This window comes from Phoenix dactylifera, chromosome 1 (assembly GCF_051530095.1).
Source record: "Phoenix dactylifera cultivar Ajwa chromosome 1, Ajwa_hap1_PhDact_Kaust_v1.1, whole genome shotgun sequence".
NCBI classification, from domain to species: domain Eukaryota; kingdom Viridiplantae; phylum Streptophyta; class Magnoliopsida; order Arecales; family Arecaceae; genus Phoenix; species Phoenix dactylifera.
The window spans coordinates 47,742,193-47,762,945 of NC_143190.1; the positions used below are offsets into that span (position 1 = coordinate 47,742,193).

The window sequence follows — 20,753 nt, forward strand, 5'->3', positions numbered from 1 at the left end:
AGAAACTTGAAAATTTTCTTTTGCTTTAGTTGAAATTGAAAAGGGTTGATAAATCAATTGATATATCATTCAGCTAGCCAAATGCATTTGCTTTTTCTTATTTTTTTCACAAAGTAAATTATCAACAATTTTAAAAAAAATAGGATCTCCTGCATAAAATTTTAACTATTTTATCCTTAATAGGCTCTCCAACAAAAGCTTGCTAAGTTTGGCATCCCTCCCTTACGAAACTTCATGAAGTAGTTGACATTCTATAAGCAACTTGTCATGTTTACAAAGCTTAGAGCCCTAAACATCCATTTTCCAAACACTTTCTTTATACTACTGTAAGACAACAATTGACTCTTATCCCCTCGACAATAAATTAGCACGACATTACTAATTCATCATGAAGGTAAAAAGTGGCATGCTGTATGAGGTATTAATTTGGTAAGAACAGATATGGAATTTGATTATATAAATCACCTGTTCTGTTTAAAAGCAATTACAACATATGCAGTAAGATGAAGACAACAATTTATTTTATTTGGAAACATTAATAATATAAACAGGGGCACTGAGAGAACACACACACACACACACAGAGAGAGAGAGAGAGAGAGAGAGAGAGAGAGTTGGGTCAAAGATTATCAAACAGTTACTTCTCCAACATATTTGTATTTGCTCAATTCCCTCCATGTCATGACAGAATATTTTTTTTGCATCAGAATATAACCAGCACCACGTATTAAGATGCTTGCATCCATGACCAGCATGTAAAATAACATTTAAAGTTTTGACCGTTCTAAGAACATAAATCTAAGAAATTTGTAGTCGTGATATCTTATACCTGAGGCAACCAATATTGTGATACAAAACGCCAATCAATGGGTTCGCCTGAAGAGAAAACATGAACAGCAGGTGCAGAAATGCCAAGATGGAGGTGAAGCTAAGACAAGTTTCCCGCAGAAATTTCATCTAATTGTTTGAACATTGAAGCATTTGTTAAGCCCAAAGGAACAAAAAGATATAAATAGATTCATAGATGGAAAAATACATACGCAACTATCACCTTTACAAGAACAAGTTTGTATCATAGTGCACAAATATAGCTCCCATAAAACAAATCATGGGCCAATTGAATGGAGCACCGTATCTTTGCCTACTCTGACATACCTCTATATGCATCACCTTTGACAGCTCCAGGGGTAATGACCGCAAGAATCACAAATCCACCAAGAAGTACAAGCAATATGCCTAAGGAGTTGATTAAAAAAGCCTCATTTGAGTAGCGTGATATTACTTGGCTGCTCTGAAGAAATGTAGCCTTCTCTAAGAGGCCAGTAGCAGCAGTAGCAACGGCAAGGGCATATATGCATGCCCCGAAAAATACATGCCAAGGAAGTAAAAAAGCTCTGCCATGTCTTGAGCCACCAGGATACCAGAAGGTCACAAATCCAGTCCCCCACTGCACAAAGATGATAGCTACAATCACTTGGGAAACAAAAATGCATCCAAACATAAAATGATTGAATGTCAATGAAAAGAACTCCAAAAGCACCTGAACGCCAAATAGTAAGAGACAAGCCAGGCCCAACCAAGAGTGCAGGCTATAAAAGTTGTCAATTCCCTTGTCATTATGGAATTTTAAAGCTGCCCATACACCAATTAAAGCCAAACACAAGGCAACGAACTGGATTGTAAGATGCACCAGCTTTTTTAAATTCTTTGTTCCTGAGATTGTCTTGTATGCTAATATAGCTGCAGTCACCCCATTATGATCATTGATGCAGGAAGAATGAAGAAAAAAGTGAGACTAGAGATTAACAAAAAGCACCACTGCAGAATCTAACAATGAAATTCAAATGAGTGGATGCAATCCATTTTATTTGCTTTGGTGAGTCTCCTAGAATATTTCGCAAAGAAATGCATGGGTATCCTCTAGCTTTTTCTTGAATTCCCAAACGCCCATCTCGACTTCAAAGAGGAAAGCTCTGAGCTTTACTTCAGTACTTAAACTAATAATTCTCCTACAAGACTTTCAATAGAAGATCTTATTTCTTTCAATGGCTGAAATAATGCATGCAATTATCTGCATAAATATGTGGAGTATGTTTGCAAACAATACAAATGGTAATAATTTCTTTCATTATCTTTGCTTTCCCCCCAAAGTTTATGGTCCATGCATGACAAAATGTAACTAGCAATTCAGTGAACCAAAAAAACCAAAAGAAGTTTTAGTACTTGTTTAACAATGACAACATATAATGATAATGGTGGTGGTAATGATGATGATAGAGAAAATAACAACAAGATGTTCATCTTCCTATTATATAATCTTCCTACTTTTCTTCTCTGAAATAGATGGAATCCAAATGAAACCAATTGAAAAGTTCTCATAGTCAAAGGTTGCTGGTCTTTAACCCTCTCTAATATCAGGATCCAACAGTTCAGAATATTTCGTCACAGCATATTTTCCTATGGTGGTTATGAAATCAGAATTATTAAAGAAAAAATCAGATGAGACCATGAGAGAATGGATTAGATCTTTCCTTAAAATTAGGTTGCGATTAAGAGTTGTGCAATCTAAGCATATCTATATCTATTGATTGATCCAAGTATAAATGGGGAAAAAATTTAATAAGAAAGAAACGAGATAGCATAACAATTTAGGTTGGTGGTTGCTGGATGTGAAGCTTTTTATTTTTTAAGCAGCAGATCAAATAGTGTGTGTCGCGTTTAAGTTAACCTGGTGGTTTTGGTAAAAACTGCCAATGCATATTCTACACATTCCTACTATGTGAATTTTGTTTGACGATTCGTTAATGTCTCAATAAAACATGCATGGCTTCTGCTCCACCTCCTAATTTATGTAGTAAACAAGGTTTTGATCTAGTAAGTCAGGAATGTTGTTACATATATCTTACCAACCACAGTAGAAAAAGGCCAATCAACAGGAAGAAAATGTAAAGCCCACTGCACATATTGCTGACAATTATCTACTTTGCATCAGACCTAATGTAGCAAATAGATAAGCTGGAGGAGAAGAAATATTCAAGACCTAGACATATAATATGAAAGCTACCTACCAGACAAGTTGTCAGATAATAGTGCTAATCTCATCAGAAAATAATGCAAACATATGTACTTTCATAATTCTTTAGGTGGCATTGCATCATTTGCTTAAACCTGTCGGTTTAATTTTTAATAAAGAAATATTAAATTTAAAACATTTCAAAGCATTAAATTCTTAGCATTAAAATCTATGCACTTAAGCAAGAAATGAGTGAGACAACTATTTAGGACACAAAAATAAAATTCAAATGCTTATGAAAGCATTTATATATTTTGGCAGAGAACTTAGTAATATAAACTAAACAATCAACTTTCATGAAGAACAATCCTGCTGATATGATCAAGATATCTTTGTGAACCTTATGTTAAATTAAAAGATGGTATAGAGGCATAATTTTTTTACCTTCACCATTCAAAAGAATGAACCCAATCACCATAAGTACAGGATGGACCTGCAAGGATGTGATTCTATTAACATTAGCATCAATGAAGTAATATTTTATGAGTTTATCTAATGGATAAATAAAATCAGCTTTGCTCCATACAAATTAAATTATGCAGGTATAAACTAAACAAAGTGCAAACTCTCTAGACTAAGAGGTTCAGATAACAATTAGCATAGAAGTCGGCAACCAAAATGATGGAAAAAAGTACTTGGTCAGAAAACAAAAAACAAAAGAAAAGAAAATCAGATTTCAACAATCCACAACAAAAATGTCAACTCAAAAAAAAAAGATATTTGTAATTCTTGTTTATATACATGCACAGATGAAAAGTTGTATAATCAATTTTTTCCTGTAGTTTATGATGACATAATACACATTTGATTTACTAACTGTAGTTTTTCTGTATGTCACAAAGGAGGTGCTCACAAAAGGGCCTGCTAGTATCAGAAAAATTGACAAGTAAACATCTAAGAAAAGGTGTAAAGAAAGTCGCTATACCTACACATCACATATGTAATTGAAGAACCCGTAAATCTAGTGCACACAGTTAGGGACTGATTAGTGACAGTCATGCATCTAGGAGATGACCCGGATAGAGAAGGATGGTATAATCTAAACCCCTGCTACTTTGCTGGCATATATGATTATATGCATAAGATCAAAACCAACTCTGTCAGGGCATCAACCCAAATATTACAGCGGCACAGACCAAGATGAGTGTTGCCACAAATAGGAAGTGCACGTGTTCAATACATGTTTAAACAATGATTAAACAATTAATAAACATATCAAGGTATTCCAAACATTTCCCCGCATGCAGAAGCTTGTAGCAATCACCAATTTCTCCAGATTTTTTTTTTCTGTTGCCATGTAGGCATGCAGTTTTGTGCGTAATTAACTATTTTGGATACTCTTCTGGTCAAAGTCTCTATATTTCAAGAGGCAAATTGGATTTTTTTTTTTTTTTTTGTGGGAGTTAGTTTTGTTAACCAATGTCATCTTCTAGCAGTCCAACCAAACATCATTGCAACATATTGCAGTAGTACAAGGAGACGCCCTAACCCTAGCTGACCTCTGCACATCTTTCTCTAGAAAAGCTGTGATTCATTGCCCCCATAGGACACTGTAGTTAATATCTCCCTACTTTCACTAGAGTGGATCAAATCCGTGCCACGACAAAGAACAAATCAACATTCGGATAAATTAATATAGGATCAATGTCATCATTCGAGCTTGGTACCATAATCATTGGACAACCTAACATTAATTCTCCACCCTCTTCCCTCCGAGTTTGGAACTGACATCAATAGCATTCATCAATCGCATTCATATGCCAACTGAGGAAAAATTGTGCAGCTGATGCCCCAGAATCATTTAAATATCTAATTTTATTACAAATTAGAAGTTATGACCAGTGTTCCCTAAGTGTTCTCATATATTTCAATTATCATATAACAACGCAAAATTGGCCAAAAAATCTGTTCATGCATCAATCTGCCCACTATAGTCACCTTAAAGTCGAAGAACATATTGCATTAAACTCTTGTAGCAGCTAGGAAAGATAAAGATGGAAAAGTCCATGCTATTAAATTGTCCGCATCAGGACCTGAGAGACCTCTCTTGCAATATCACTAACACATGATACCAGACCCTGCCAAGCAGGATGTCTTAGTGAATACACTCGAAATCACAACTACACGCAGCGACTGTAAGTGTAAGAGATAGCCTACTGCTGTGTATAATCAGAATAAGGATATTTCTCTGCATCAGATGAAATCAACTAAGCAATCGACAACTTCTTTCACATCGCCATCTTAGTTTCAATTCATGGTCAAGTTGGGTAAAAATAGTTCCCTTCTCGCCATCCAAAATTCAAGCCAAACACAACTAAACAAGAACAAAAAAATCTCGTCTTCTAGACCAGAACATTAACCAAGTCCTCAATCTGAATCGAGAGTCGCAACAAGAAAAATAACTAAAGGCGATCTACAAAATAGAAAAAGATTGAGGAGGGATGGAAAGGGTTTACATTGAAGATGAGATCCTTGTTGTCGGAGATGAGGGCCATTCCCCCCCGGAAATGCATCGCCCAGGTGATGACCAGAACCGCAGCAGTGATCCCCATCAACCGGATCACCAGCACCACCGGAAATCGGACCGCCGGAGCCGCCGGCATGTTTCTTTTTCTCTTCGAATCGCGCGGCGAGAGATGGGAGCAGGCAAGAGGTAAGAGGGAGGAGGAGATGGAATCGATGTGATGGGGGTGGGCGTGGGGGCTTCGGCTCAGCCGCTGCGGTAGCGAGGCTGCGAGATCTGCTAATATTCCCCGAATACTAATCGGGAACGGAAAAGCGGACGAAAACGGGAAAACCGCTTTGCTAAGCCAGCGGCGGGGTTCGGCTTTGACGGGCTGCGGACAAGGAACGGCAATGCCCTGGTTGCTAAAATGGGCCTGGTGGGTTTATCAAGTTTTTGTTGCGCCACTATCAGTTTGATCTGATCAAAGGGTTGGGTGATCTGATCTAATCTGAACCCAAACGATGCATACAATCTGAACCCAAGCGATACATATAATATACGTACGGTTTATAAACTTAATAATGTTGCGGTTTATGTTAACTTTGTTCTGTCGAATATTTGGCTTTGTTTCGGGTGCTTGAAATTTCTCTTAGGTTATTAGTGTTGCAATGGCCTTGATTGTTTCAGGCGATGGTTGCTCAAATCACGAATAAGACGGGCTTAGTTATGTCATCTCCCCCGGCATATCTCTGTTTTAGTAAATGTTTGGTGATAATTTTGAATTACTCAAGTCTTTTCGATTATTAGTAGGCAACCATTATAATAATGCAGGGCCTAATCCAAAAAATCTAATCCAAAAATATTTTTTGAGTTTCTTAATGTTGTACAAGTACCAAGATCTACTCAATAAATAATAGATGTAGGACTAAACACATGCATGCACGAGTTCTCGCATACTTCTTCTATTTGAGCCCTTGCGTTCTCACTAAGCTAAGGATCTAAATCCATTCAAATCTAATCATAAGCACCACGATTAGCTCGTGGTCAGCTCAAAATACTTGTGTTATAGTGTTTTCTAGTCAACATAGGTCGTGAGTCGAGTTTGCTCTGCTATTATTTGTAACAATTCAGGATCTCACCCAAAAAGACTAGTCGGAAGGTATTTTTTGAGTTTTTTAATCTTGCCCAATGAATAATTAATGTGGAGGCTAAATACATGCTTGCATAAGTCCTTACATACTTTGTCACAACTTAGAATCCCACCCAAAAAGGCTAGCCGGAAAATACGTTTTTGATTTTTTAGTCTTGTATAGGTACTCGAGATCTTTCCGACAAATAACCTGATACGAGACTAAACACATGCCTACATGAGCCCTCATATACTCCTTCCATTTAAACTCTGACATTCTCATCGGGTTGAGGGTCCAAATCCATTCAAATCTAATCACAATCATCACGATCAGCTCATGGTTAGCTTCAATGAGCCAGTGTTGTAGTGCTCCTTAGTCTACATGGGCTATGAGTTGGGTTCGTTCTTATACCATTTATTACAACCCAGGACCTTACTCAAAAAGACTAGCTAGAAGATATTTTTTTGAGTTCCTTAGTCCTATATAAGTGCCCAAGATCTCCTCGGCGAATAACTAATATGGGTTTAAACACATGCATGCACAGATCCTCACAACTGTTACAGTATAATTATGTCATTTTCTTAAATTTTCTTCTCATAAGGTGGCCTAAGTTATCCGTGCTTAAGGTTCTTCCTCCGGTCATGTTCATCAAAGCTATTGATTAACTCGAGATTGCCTTCCATTAATCATCATGAAACCGGTCTGATGCCAGACAGCAGGAAAGAAAGAAAGAGAGAAGGAGAGAAGAGGAGGAAAAGAGAGAGAAGAAGAAATAGAGAAGGAGAGAGGAGGGAGGGGGAAGAAAGAACTAGGCTTTGCACCTAGCCCTGCTCAGGGTTTCACATGCCAAAGCTAAAGAAAGAAATTCAGAAATTTTATTCATAGCATAACCCTAAACGATGTACGGTCCAACATATTTATAAGACCCAAAAAATGCAAAAGACTCCTAAATAGAAACTAGTCTCACAAAAGACCTTCAAAATAACGACATACCAAAATAAGCCCTAAAGGCTATCAAATAACAAAATACCATAAAAGCCCAAATAAAATAAAATCACTCCAAAATAAAATCAAACTGACTGGACCATCCTCTTGCAGCGACTGTGGACCCGAGTAATAGGCGAACCAAGAAGTGCGGGATACCTCCATCACTGGTAAAAACTGTTTGATCATCTAAAATAACATCAATGTGCTCTTATTATACTCAGTGGAGGGGTAAATGAATCAAAGCTAGTATGGGATCAATAATAAGGAAATCATCAGGCTTAGGAGATGGTTCAACAAAAGGGTTATCGCAGATTGTTGGTGGGCCGTTGTAAGTAACCAAATCTTCAACATTAAAAGTCGGGCTAATACCAAAATCAGAGGGGAAGTCAATGACATAGGCATTGGTGCCGACCCTATGCAACACTCTGAATGGCCCAGCACCATGAGCCTGCAATTTCTTAACGATTCTAAGAAGAAATTGCTCAGTCCGAATACGAATCATTGCATAATCCCTAGCATGAGAATTAGCTTGCATCTTATATTGAGCATTATGTGCATGAATGCGCTCTGATACCAATGCTGATGCCGAACAGCAGGGAAAGAAAGAAAGAGAGAAAGAGAGAAGAAGGAGAGAAGAGAAGGAAGAGAGAGAGAAGAAGAAATAGAGAAGGAGAGTGGAGGGAGGGGGAAGAAAGAACTAGGCTTCGTACCTAGCCCTGCTCAGGATTTCACATGTCAGAGCTAAAGAAAGAAATTTAAAAATTTTATTTATAGCATAACCCTAAACGATGTACGGTCAAACATATTTATAAGATCTAGAAAATGCAAAAGACACATAAAAAGAAACTAGTCTCACAAAAGACCTTCAAAATAACGACATACCAAAATAAGCCTCAAAGGCTGTCAAAAAACAAAATATCCTAATAAGCCCAAATAAAATAAAATCACTCCAAAATAAAATTAACTGGCAGTAACATCCTCTTGCGACGACTGCGAACCCGAGTGATGGGCAATCTGGCATTGGTGTCCTCACCACAGACAAAATGATCAGGGAATATTTGCGCATAAAGCAGGTCCAAAACAGGAACAAGTCCATGAGCCATTTGTAGGGCTGGAAGTGGGCCGAGCCGGGCCGGGCCATACCCCTACCCAAGCCCGGCCCGAATTTATTCTTCGGGCTTCGGGCCGGGCCTAGGCCCGAATAGTATTATTGAAAATAGGCCCGAGCCTGGCCCGAGCCCAGCCCATGCCTGGCCCGAGCCTGATTGGGCCAGCCTGATCACAAGTAACAAGAGTTACAGAATGCCATTTTGCAACAGTGAATCAGTGAACTAAAAGCATAGCATTACACTCCAAATAACAAACACGGATTAGAAATTCTATTCATTTAAAAAAAAAAAACACAGGATTACACTCCAAATAACAAACTAAAAAAGACATGAACTAAAAGCATAAGTGGAAAAAAATAGTACGATCAATTCAATAATCAAAGGGAGGTAAGTGGTAACCTCTCATGAAAAAACAAATATACCCCAATGCAGCCAGCCAACCATAGCATATTCAGAACTCACAGTGCTGGTCAAACAAATGAGAGAATCCCCAGTTTACTAATGCAACAGGAAATCCCATATGAGATCCAAGTAACAACCAAATAAGCAGCAGGAAGAGTAGATTCTGAGAAGCCTCGGTAGAAAAATCATTTTGCCACAATGCTTGACATGTGACGTGACGACATGCAAAGGAAATGGAATTTATCATTCTATCAAACCAGTATATGATAGCTCCGATCAGGTAAAAGGATCAGCGCAATTTGACACTTCAACGATACTCGATACAACTACAAGTCTGCAACCAAACAAAAGGATTCCATCAAAAATAGGAGGTTAAAAAAAATCATCGCTCTAATCACATCTTGCTTTCAGAATCGAACCAATTATTCAAATCACAATATACGACTAACGATAATACTTGAAAGGAAAAGGTACCCCCTTGAAAAGAAGCAATCAGAACCCCTCGAAAAAAGAACGGTCGTCATTTACATTCAACGTTACAGAACTCGAGCAATTTGTAACTGTTAACACACAAATCAATCATAAATGTTTAAATTATAAGTACAATAAGCAAATAAAAAATATTAGATAAGTTTAAAAGATTTATATACCTTGATCATATTGTTCACGAAGCCAATCTTGGGTACAAACTAAGGCTTCTACGGTAGATGGGCTCAAAGAGCTTCGATACTGATCCACAACTCTACCACCAGTACTGAATGCCGACTCAGATGAAACAGTGGAGACTGGAATAGCTAGAACTGTTAGATGTATGCCCTAGAAGCCAATCTGGCGGACACATTATTAATTCTAGGACATAAATTTGTACTTGACTTTATTATTATTGAATAATAAATGGGCATCTTTTTCATTCATATTGTTTATGTGTCTATGAATCGTCCAAGGAATTAATAAGATGATGATACATATTCTCAAGAGTTGAAAATTTGAGCCATGTATCATTGGTGATTAATTTCTAAATGCTCCTGATCAATGGATCATCACGAGGACGGTGATCGATCCGATCAGTGCACAGATCACTTTTCTTCTGGATGGAGGAGACTCGAGTCCACAGTGTAGGGACACTGAAGTGATAGTGCAGGTGCTTGTTAGAGAACAAGGGTACTGAGCGTGACCAAGACAAGAAGTCACTTGGATGTCTATCCACTCGTCAGTGACTTACTTGATGTTGCAGTAGTATGACTGGTCCTTTGATCTGCGGTGCTTTGGCTACTCACAGTGAGGTTATTGTAGTTTGACTACACGTATACATGGTCTCTAGCCATATGGGTCCTTGTAGTGTAGATTGGCTGCAGTAAGTTCACTGTAGGAGTAGGGTATGCACTTACATGGAATCTATCGACCTTGATAGAAGAGGAGTGATTCTATGTGATTTATTAGACTTGAGTTCTAAGACCTTGGCCAGGGCAGAAATATAAAGTGGAGAAAGAGTTTTTCACTATCAAACTCAAGTCAAATAAATCTAGACATATGATAGACGACGGGGTTTGACGAGTTTTCCATGACCTCCAATCTGTAGGGATCCACGATAGAAGGACTGTATCATACGATAACTGCACCTAGAGGTTCATCATTCTATTCTGCTGGGTGGCCACTACATACTGCTAGGTGTCACTGGTGGATGGTGAGACTCACAGGGATCATCTTGATGGTCGATAAACCCTGATGAGTTGAGTTGAAATTGTTTCAACCCATTGAAAGGAGTTTTCAATGATATTGTGATAGAGATCGCAATATATCTCACTACCAGTCAGAATAGAACCTATGGGGTCACACACATTAGAGGTATTGACCAATCCGATGGTTGAATGTGATTAGGAATCACAAACAATCAATTAGATTGATAAATGAAAACCCGCTAAGAGTTAGTGGCTAGAAGAAGGAACAATTGCAATCGAATTGCAATTTAATTTAATTAATTGGATTTAATTAATTGGACTTGATCATGAGTCCTACTTGGAGTGGGAATCATGGAGTCCTAATTGGATTAGGATTTCAAATTAAATTAGAATCCTATTTGGAATAGGATTTCTAAAGTCCAAATTGTCTTAGGGCTGAAAATTGAACAAGTCCTGATTAGATTAGGATTTTCTTAAGTCCTAATTAATTTTAATTTTAATCTAATTAATTTTATGACTCCTAATTGGATTAGGATTGAAGAGTTCAATAGAGTCATGGCTCAATTAAATTCTAATTGGATTAGGAATTGGAGGAAATTGAAATGGGTTCACAAAAATCCTATTTTGACTAGGATTGGACTCAAACAATGGACCCAAATTAAAACCCCCTTTAATTTATTTAAATAGCAGATTTAAATGAACTTGAGGGAGGGGCCCACGCCCCTCCCCTTGGGGTGTGCGTGGGAGAAAGAGGAGGGGCGCACGCCCCTCCTTGTTAGCCAAAAAGAAGAGATAAAGATGAGTTCCTAAAAAATAGGAACTCATCCTTATCTCTTAACTAATTAAAAGGGAGCATGGAATTTCGAAAAAGATGGATGTTTTTCTCCTCATTCCAGCCGTGAGCACCCTCCTCCATCTTCCTCCTTTGAGCCACAATCAAGAGAAGAAAAAGAAAAGCCTAAGACGCCCTCTTCCTTCTTCATCTTGGTTCCAAAAGGAAGAAAAAGAAAAAGGCTGCAGGGCTTTGTTCTTGTTCCTTTGGTTCTTCCTTCTTCTTCCTCCTCTAAGCCAATCAAAGGTTGATTCAAAGGAGAGGACTTCAGCCATCCATAGCCATCTCTGCAAGGGAGCTAGCACCCCGGTGAGATCCAAAGGCTTCGATCGAGTCAGTACTTCGTGTGGATACCTGTAGAGGCCGGACGCGTGTGCGGCTTCCACTGAGCCTTGATCAAATATCACGTAAATCAGATTTGCGGAGACCATCTACCCGCACAAGGTGAAGATCTGATCTTCTTAATGATTTTAAAATAGTTTAAAATAATTTAATTCTAATCTATCTACAAACGAAAGGTTTTAAAACACGTTCATGCGATGAACAGATCCCGCATATGTTTTTCCGCTGCAATCTGAAAATTATTTCGAAATTTTTATGGCATATGAGGGATGCTAACAGTGGTATCAGAGCCATGGTTATGTAGATTAAGATTAAAATTAAATTTTTCAAGGTATTTTAGATCTGAAATTTAAGGAATTATGCTTGCTGAAAATTAAGTATGCAGAATTTTCAGTTTGCTGTTTTTTCTGCATACTAACTAATGGATGCTTAGATTAATGATTCTAATACATTAATAATGTGATTACAAATGTTTAGAATCAAATCATGCATGATCAGCAAGTCATGAGATGATCTAATCAGTTAAATTACAGATCTGAAAATAATTTTTTATGCATGTGATGCGTATGGTGATGATCATGGATGGACCCTTTGAATGTGCTGAAATATTCTGCGATGTTCTGTGATGTTCTGTGATGCATGTAATTTTAATTTTCAGATGCCTGCGTGCATCTTAAATTCATGTATTAGAGACCTGTGTGTCTCAATGAAAAGGGTTGTAATTTTATTTTTATTTTTATTTAATTTTTAAAGCAATCTGGGATGTAATCTGTGATGTGTGTTGCACGCCGATGGTTGATCGATATGTACATCAACAAGCTCAACATGCACGGATCAAGATCGAGTCAAGAGTTGAAGACGATCAAACCAATTGACGTGCATGTGCTTGTAAAATGACCCCATCCTGGATCCATGATCATCACCATTTAATTTTATTTTTGATAAATGCCTGGATGTTTAATGCTTATGTTTATGCGGGTAGATTTATATTTGCATGAGATGTGAATACGCGATCGAGTGAGACCTAAATCGAAACCTCCCTAATCAGTCGAGGGTGAACCAACATGAGTTAGTCATATTAGATTAATTGATCTAATTGGTGTCTAGGCAAGCCTATAAGGTGGTTACTTAATTAGGACCTTACTCACTGAGTAAGGGGAGCCTCCCACCTGCTTACCTGGCCAATTGTTCGATTACCTCTTATGAAGAACTCAAGTTGCAAACACTAAGACTTGATTATGCAATATTAAGTCCATAGGTCTTCCACCGTAGTAGAGCTGCTAAGGTCTTTTCGGTGTTGATTTGTCTCGGCTGGACACAGTGGGCAAGTTGCATCGGGGGACTGGACCTCTCTATTAGACATGAGATGTTGCGGGATAAAGGTGGGGTTGGGCACCAATAACTGTTAGGTGAGGACCCAATGACGACTTTATTTCTGCGGTTATACGGTGGGTCTGACTTAACTAAGTAATGGGATCAATAACTGTTAGGTGAGGTCTTCATCACTTAGAGACCAAGTACCATTGCAATATGCTTGAGAAGCATTGTACAAGAGTTGTACACTCATCCATTTATATGTCACCAATAACTGTTAGGTGAGGCGGCATGTAAATCGGTGAGACCGCAGTACCCACTAAAAATTCGAGTCGCCTAGGGTTTTCGTTTCTCCATCAGGGGAGTATGAGGGATTCGAGAAAATAGTGGGAGCATATTTGTTTTAAAAGTCCCTAGAATAAATTAAGTTCAAGTACAAAGTCTAACTAGAATCTTTACTCTCTACAGATCACAATGTCAGCTTCAAACTCTTTGACCCGAATCCTTAAGACCAACAGACTGACCGGAACCAACTATAAAGACTGACTTAGGAACCTGAAAATCGTTCTGAATTGTGAGAAAATAGGGTATGTGCTCGAGAATGATATCCCTAGGCTACCAGCACGTCCTACTGATGATCAGCGTGAGACGCATCAGAAGTGGACTGATGACGACATTAGGGTCAAGTGCTACATCATGGCATCCATGACTAACGAACTTCAATGCCAGCATGAGAACATAAAGACTACTAGGGAAATACTGGCTCATCTGCAAGAGTTGTATGGTGAGCAGAGCCGCACTGCACGCTTTGAAGTGTCCAAGAGGCTCTTCAAGGCAAAGATGCGTGAGGGGCAGTCTGTCCACGATCACTGTTTGACTATGATCAAGGACCTCGAGGAACTTGAGAAGCTCGGTATGTCCATGCATAAGGAACTGCAGATAGATCTGATCCTGCAATCCCTTCCTAATTCATTTGGTCAGTTTATAGTAAACTACCATATGAATAAAATTGAATGCACAAAGACCGAATTGTTGAATATGTTGGTAACTGCTGAAGGGGCCTTGAAAAGTTCAAGGGGCTCTGTTCTGGTTGCTGAGCTGACTTCTGGTTCCAAGAGAAAGTCTACTTGGAAGAATGAGAAGCCTGTAAAGAAGCACAAGAAAGACAAAAAGCCTAAGAAGGAAGTTCATAAGAAAAAGGCTGATGACAAAGGAAAATATTTCCACTGCAACGTCAACGGCCACTGGAAAAGGAACTGCCCTTCATACCTCGAGAGCCTGAAGAACAAAAAGGACACACCTTCTGAAGGTATGTTAGACTTGCTCGTAATTGAAACTAACCTTACGGTTTCTTCTACTTCTAGTTGGGTTATAGATTCTGGTTCTAGTGCTCATCTGTGCACTACTACGCAGGGTCTAAAGGAAAGTAGGAGGCTGGCGGAAGGTGCAGTGACCCTTCGGGTTGGCAACGGGGCAAAAGTTGCTGCTGTAGCTGTGGGCACCTATCCTCTGCGATTACTGTCTGGATTTAGTTTATTGCTTAGAGACTGTTATTATGTCCCTGCTGCTAGCAGAAATTTGATTTCTGTTTCGTGTTTAGCACAGGATGGTCATGTTTTGACTTTTGACAAAGACTGCTGTTCTATTTATTTCAGAAATAAATTAGTTGCACGTGGTTTCATGATTGACAGTCTCTATCACTTGCATATTGATGTGTCTGTGAATGTGTCTGAGCAAGTAGTGGATGCCATAGGATCTAAAAGATCGAGAGATGAGATAAACCAGAAGTATTTGTGGCACCTCAGGCTTGGCCATATTGGAGAGGACAGAATGAACAAATTGGAGAAAGATGGGCTTCTCGGCCCATTGACTTCTGAGTCATATCCAGTTTGTGAGTCCTGTCTTCAAGAAAAAATGGCTAGGTTACCCTTTGTAGGACATGGGGAGAGGACCACTGAAATACTTACCCTGGTACACACTGATGTGTGTGGCCCATTCGATGTGCTAGCCAGGGGTCGTTATTCATACTTCATTACCTTTACCGATGACTATTCATGATATGGGTATGTGTATCTTATGAGATACAAATCTGAGTCTTTTGAAAAGTTCAAAGAGTTCAGAAATGAAGTAGAAAAACAGACTGGAAAAACCCTTAAGGTTCTTCGATCAGATCGAGGAGGAGAATACCTTAGTGGAGAATTCCGGGATTATCTCAAGGAAAATGGCATAGTCTCACAATGGACACCTCCGGGTACACCTCAATTCAACGGGGTGTCAGAAAGGAGGAATCGGACTCTATTGGATATGGTCCGATCCATGATGAGCTTCACTGATCTACCTATGTTTCTTTGGGGAGATGCCTTATTATCCGCAATTTATTTATTGAATAGAGTTCCCTCTAAATCCGTTCCTACCACACCGTATAAGATATGGCATGGTAAGAAGCCGAGTCTTGGTCATCTCAAGATTTGGGGATGTCCGGCCCACGTCAAGCGACTACAGGCGGACAAGTTAGAGCCTAGGACCATAAGTGCTCGTTTCATTGGATATCCTAAAGAGTCATTAGGATACAATTTTTACATCTCAGAGGATCACAATGTGTTTGTGAGCCGACATGCCGTCTTTCTGGAAAAACAGTTTATCCTTGATAGAGGCAGTGGGAGAAAAATTGAGCTTGAAGAGAGAGTCTCTGAAAAGCAACGAGTCATGGATCCTATAGAACCTATTCATACAGAGCCAGTACACGTAGTACCTCCTCCACCTCGTAGATCTAGTAGGGTCTCCCATCCTCCCGATAGATACTTAGGTATACTAGTAGAGGACACCGAGAAAATGTTCCTCATGGGAGATAGGGAACATGTACAGGATCCCAATACCTACGACGAGGCGATATCTGATATCGATTTCGAAAAATGGCTGGAAGCCATGAAGTCAGAGATAGACTCCATGTATTCTAACCAAGTCTGGACCTTAGTAGATCCACCAGAAGGTATAGTACCTATTGGATGCAAATGGATCTATAAAAGGAAGATAGGTTCGGATAGAAAGGTAGAGACCTATAAGGCAAGGCTAGTGGCGAAAGGGTATAGTCAGCGCGAAGGCATTGACTATCATGAGACCTTTTCACCTGTAGCCATGCTGAAATCCATTCGAACATTGCTTGCCATTGCAGCATTTCATGATTATGAAATATGGCAGATGGATGTGAAAACTGCTTTCCTGAATGGATATCTTGATGAAGATATCTATATGGAGCAGCCTTTGGGTTTCACTTCCAGTGATGGAGATCACAAGGTCTGCAAGCTGCAAAGGTCCATCTATGGACTAAAGCAAGCATCTCGGAGTTGGAGCACTCGTTTCAATGATGCGATCAAATCGTTTGATTTCATCAAGAACGAAGAGGAACCATGTGTTTACAAGAAGGTTAGTGGGAGTGCTGTCGTGTTCCTCGTACTGTACGTGGATGACATCCTCTTGATTGGGAATGATGTTCCCATGCTAACCTCGGTCAAGGTCTGGTTATCAAAAGAGTTCTCCATGAAAGACCTTGGGGAAGCATCCTACATTTTGGGGATAAAGGTCTATAGGGATAGATCTAAAAGGATGCTTGGCCTATCACAAAAGATGTACATAGAGGAGGTATTGAAGAGGTTCAGTATGGAAAACTCCAAGAGGGGTCTATTACCCCTTAGACATGGGATTCATCTCTCCAAAAAGATGTGCCCCAACACATCTGAAGAGATTCAACGCATGAGCAGGATTCCTTATGCTTCTGCAATAGGAAGCCTCATGTATGCCATGCTATGTACACGACCTGATATAGCCCTTGCTGTGAGTGTCACTAGCAGATATCAGTCGAATCCAGGTGAAGAGCACTGGACTGCTGTGAAGAACATTCTTAAGTACTTAAGAAGAACTAAAGATTTGTTCTTGGTCTTTGGAGGAGCATCAGAATTAAAGGTAGAAGGATACACAGATTCAAACTTTATGACTGATATTGATGATAGAAAGTCTATATCTGGATATGTGTTCTTGTGCAATGATGGTACGGTAAATTGGAAGAGTTCCAAACAACCGATCATTGCTGATTCTACCATGGAAGCTGAGTATATCGCCGCCTCTGAAGCTGCAAAGGAAGCCTTCTGGTTCAACAAATTCATTGCAGAGCTAGATGTAATGCCATCGGATGCCATCACACTCTACTGCGATAATAATGGCGCCATAGCTCTTGCTAAGGAGCCAAGGTCTCATCAGAAGTCCAAGCACATAGAGCGGCGCTTTCACCTCATACGCGAATACCTCGAGAAGAAATATATCGAGGTGCAGAGAGTAGACTCCGCGGACAACGTGGCAGACCCGCTCACTAAGCAGTTAAATCAGCAGAAGATAGAAGCCCACCTTGAGAAGATGGGACTTAGATATATGTCTGATTGGCTTTAGTGCAAGTGGGAGATTGTTAGATGTATGCCCTAGAAGCCAATCTGGCGGACACATTATTAATTCTAGGACATAAATTTGTACTTGATTTTATTATTATTGAATAATAAATGGGCATCTTTTTCATTCATATTGTTTATGTGTCTATGAATCGTCTAAGAAATTAATAAGATGATGATACATATTCTCAAGAGTTGAAAATTTGAGCCATGTATCATTGGTGATTAATTTCTAAATGCTCCTGATCAATGGATCATCACGAGGACGGTGATCGATCCGATCAGTGCACAGATCACTTTTCTTCTGGATGGAGGAGACTCGAGTCCACAGTGTAGGGACACTGAAGTGATAGTGCAGGTGCTTGTTAGAGAACAAGGGTACTGAGCGTGACCAAGACAAGAAGTCACTTGGATGTCTATCCACTCGTCAGTGACTTACTTGATGTTGCAGTAGTATGACTGGTCCTTTGACCTGCGGTGCTTCGGCTACTCACAGTGAGGTTATTGTAGTTTGACTACACGTATACATGGTCTCTAGCCATATGGGTCCTTGTAGTGTAGATTGGCTGCAGTAAGTTCACTGTAGGAGTAGGGTATGCACTTACATGGAATCTATCGACCTTGATAGAAGAGGAGTGATCCTATGTGATTTATTAGACTTGAGTTCTAAGACCTTGGCCAGGGTAGAAATATAAAGTGGAGAAAGAGTTTTTCACTATCAAACTCAAGTCAAATAAATCTAGACATATGACAGACGACGGGGTTTGACGAGTTTTCCATGACCTCCGATCTGTAGGAATCCACGATAGAAGGACTGTATCATACGATAACTGCACCTAGAGGTTCATCATTCTATTCTGCTGGGTGGCCACTACATACTGCTAGGTGTCACTGGTGGATGGTGAGACTCAGGGATCATCTTGATGGTCGATAAACCCTAATGAGTTGAGTTGAAATTGTTTCAACCCATTGAAAGGAGTTTTCAATGATATTGTGATAGAGATCGCAATATATCTCACTACCAGTCAAAATAGAACCTATGGGGTCACACACATTAGAGGTATTGACCGATCCGATGGTTGAATGTGATTAGGAATCACAAATAATCAATTAGATTGATAAATGAAAACCCGCTAAGAGTTAGTGGCTAGAAGAAGGAACAATTGCAATCGAATTGCAATTTAATTTAATTAATTGGATTTAATTAATTGGACTTGATCATGAGTCCTACTTGGAGTGGGAATCATGGAGTCCTAATTGGATTAGGATTTCAAATTAAATTAGAATCCTATTTGGAATAGGATTTCTAAAGTCCAAATTGTCTTAGGGCTGAAAATTGAACAAGTCCTGATTAGATTAGAATTTTCTTAAGTCCTAATTAATTTTAATTTTAATCTAATTAATTTTATGACTCCTAATTGGATTAGGATTGAAGAGTTCAATAGAGTCATGGCTCAATTAAATTCTAATTGGATTAGGAATTGGAGGAAATTGAAATGGGTTCACAAAAATCCTATTTTGACTAGGATTGGACTCAAACAATGGACCCAAATTAAAACCCCCTTTAATTTATTTAAATAGCAGATTTAAATGAACTTGAGGGAGGGGCCCACGCCCCTCCCCTTGGGGTGTGCGTGGGAGAAAGAGGAGGGGCGCACGCCCCTCCTTGTTAGCCAAAAAGAAGAGATAAAGATGAGTTCCTAAAAAATAGGAACTCATCCTTATCTCTTAACTAATTAAAAGGGAGCATGGAATTTCGAAAAAGATGGATGTTTTTCTCCTCATTCTAGCCGTGAGCACCCTCCTCCATCTTCCTCCTTTGAGCCACAATCAAGAGAAGAAAAAGAAAAGCCTAAGACGCCCTCTTCCTTCTTCATCTTGGTTCCAAAAGGAAGAAAAAGAAAAAGGCTGCAGGGCTTTGTTCTTGTTCCTTTGGTTCTTCCTTCTTCTTCCTCCTCTCAAGCCAATCAAAGGTTGATTCAAAGGAGAGGACTTCAGCCATCCATAGCCATCTCTGCAAGGGAGCTAGCACCCCGGTGAGATCCAAAGGCTTCGATCGAGTCAGTACTTCGTGTGGATACCTGTAGAGGCCGGACGCGTGTGCGGCTTCCACTGAGCCTTGATCAAATACCACGTAAATCAGATTTGCGGAGACCATCTACCCGCACAAGGTGAAGATCTGATCTTCTTAATGATTTTAAAATAGTTTAAAATAATTTAATTCTAATCTATCTACAAACGAAAGGTTTTAAAACACGTTCATGCGATGAACAGATCCCGCATATGTTTTTCTGCTGCAATCTGAAAATTATTTCGAAATTTTCATGGCATATGAGGGATGCTAACAAGAACATCTCGAGCCATTCTTGATAGTATAGGATAGACTGCTGCATTGCTCTTCCACCAAGCCAAGATGTCAAACTCCTTATTCTCCAAATCAGGTAGCACATCATCATCCAAATAACTATCTAGCTCGGATCTCTTTGGGCGTTTTGAAGAACTCTGACTTCTAAATTGAGCAAAATCCATACCAAATTTCTTTTTGAAAGAAACGGAACTTATATCACCTTGTCCACCAAAATTAGATGTTCGCTCACTTGAACTCGTAGAGGGCTGCACCCTTGTTGCATCTACATACTCATTATACAATTTAAAAAGACAAGTACGAATATTATCAATCTTTTTCTTGCACTCCTCCAACTCAAATGCCTTTTGATAACAAAACTCTACAAATATCAACTTTGATCTGGGATCCAAAATAGAAGCAATTACCAACAAATTATTGCACTGAGACTAATATTTGTTAAACTTCTTTAGCATCTCATTTGTTAATTGCTTCACTGTTTCATCAGTATCAATACTTTCATCCATCAATAAAGCCCTAATTCCCCAAACTTCTTTTAGGTATAAATTGAATGTGGGATACTTACAACCAGAAAATACTTTAGTGGCATCAAGAAAGGCTTCTAAGAATTTAAGAATTATAGAAGCTTTTTTCCATTC

At 39.2% G+C, this 20,753-nt stretch overlaps 2 protein-coding genes across 3 annotated transcripts; both read right to left on the reverse strand.

Annotated features, from left to right (window-relative positions):
• Nucleotides 1–629: 629 nt before the first annotated feature.
• CYB-1 (cytochrome B561-1) lies at nucleotides 630–5,942 on the reverse strand. Of its 2 annotated transcripts, XM_008777065.6 has the most exons (5): nucleotides 5,530–5,942; nucleotides 3,458–3,506; nucleotides 1,541–1,740; nucleotides 1,156–1,447; nucleotides 630–957 (listed from the first exon to the last, which is right to left on the reverse strand). In XM_008777065.6, the coding sequence occupies exons 1-5, from the start codon at nucleotides 5,674–5,676 to the stop codon at nucleotides 929–931; spliced, it is 717 nt and encodes a 238-aa protein (XP_008775287.4). In that variant the 5' UTR covers nucleotides 5,677–5,942; the 3' UTR covers nucleotides 630–928. The 2 variants fall into 2 exon arrangements, with proteins under 2 accessions (XP_008775287.4, XP_088560294.2); XM_088704168.2 differs by lacking the exon at nucleotides 630–957 and having other exon boundaries at nucleotides 997–1,447; nucleotides 5,530–5,930.
• A 3,079-nt stretch (nucleotides 5,943–9,021) lies between these two features.
• LOC149768710 (zinc finger BED domain-containing protein RICESLEEPER 2-like) lies at nucleotides 9,022–20,412 on the reverse strand. The gene is made up of 3 exons (XM_089924732.1): nucleotides 20,103–20,412; nucleotide 18,091; nucleotides 9,022–9,947 (listed from the first exon to the last, which is right to left on the reverse strand). Exons 1-3 carry the CDS (start codon nucleotides 20,277–20,279, stop codon nucleotides 9,790–9,792), a joined length of 336 nt encoding a protein of 111 aa, XP_089780858.1. The 5' UTR covers nucleotides 20,280–20,412; the 3' UTR covers nucleotides 9,022–9,789.
• Nucleotides 20,413–20,753: the final 341 nt, after the last annotated feature.

What these genes read in the sequence shown, in the direction of transcription:
- CYB-1 (XM_008777065.6), bottom strand. Translation starts at nt 5,676, where the DNA reads ATGCCGGCGGCTCCGGCGGTCCGATTTCCGGTGGTGCTGGTGATCCGG. An exon ending in ACAAGGATCTCATCTTCAAT is followed by an intron (nt 3,507 to 5,529) that starts GTAAACCCTTTC and finishes ACATCCTTGCAG; the next exon opens with GTCCATCCTGTACTTATGGT. An exon ending in CATTCTTTTGAATGGTGAAG is followed by an intron (nt 1,741 to 3,457) that starts GTAAAAAAATTA and finishes GGGTGACTGCAG; the next exon opens with CTATATTAGCATACAAGACA.
- LOC149768710 (XM_089924732.1), bottom strand. Translation starts at nt 20,279, where the DNA reads ATGGATTTTGCTCAATTTAGAAGTCAGAGTTCTTCAAAACGCCCAAAG.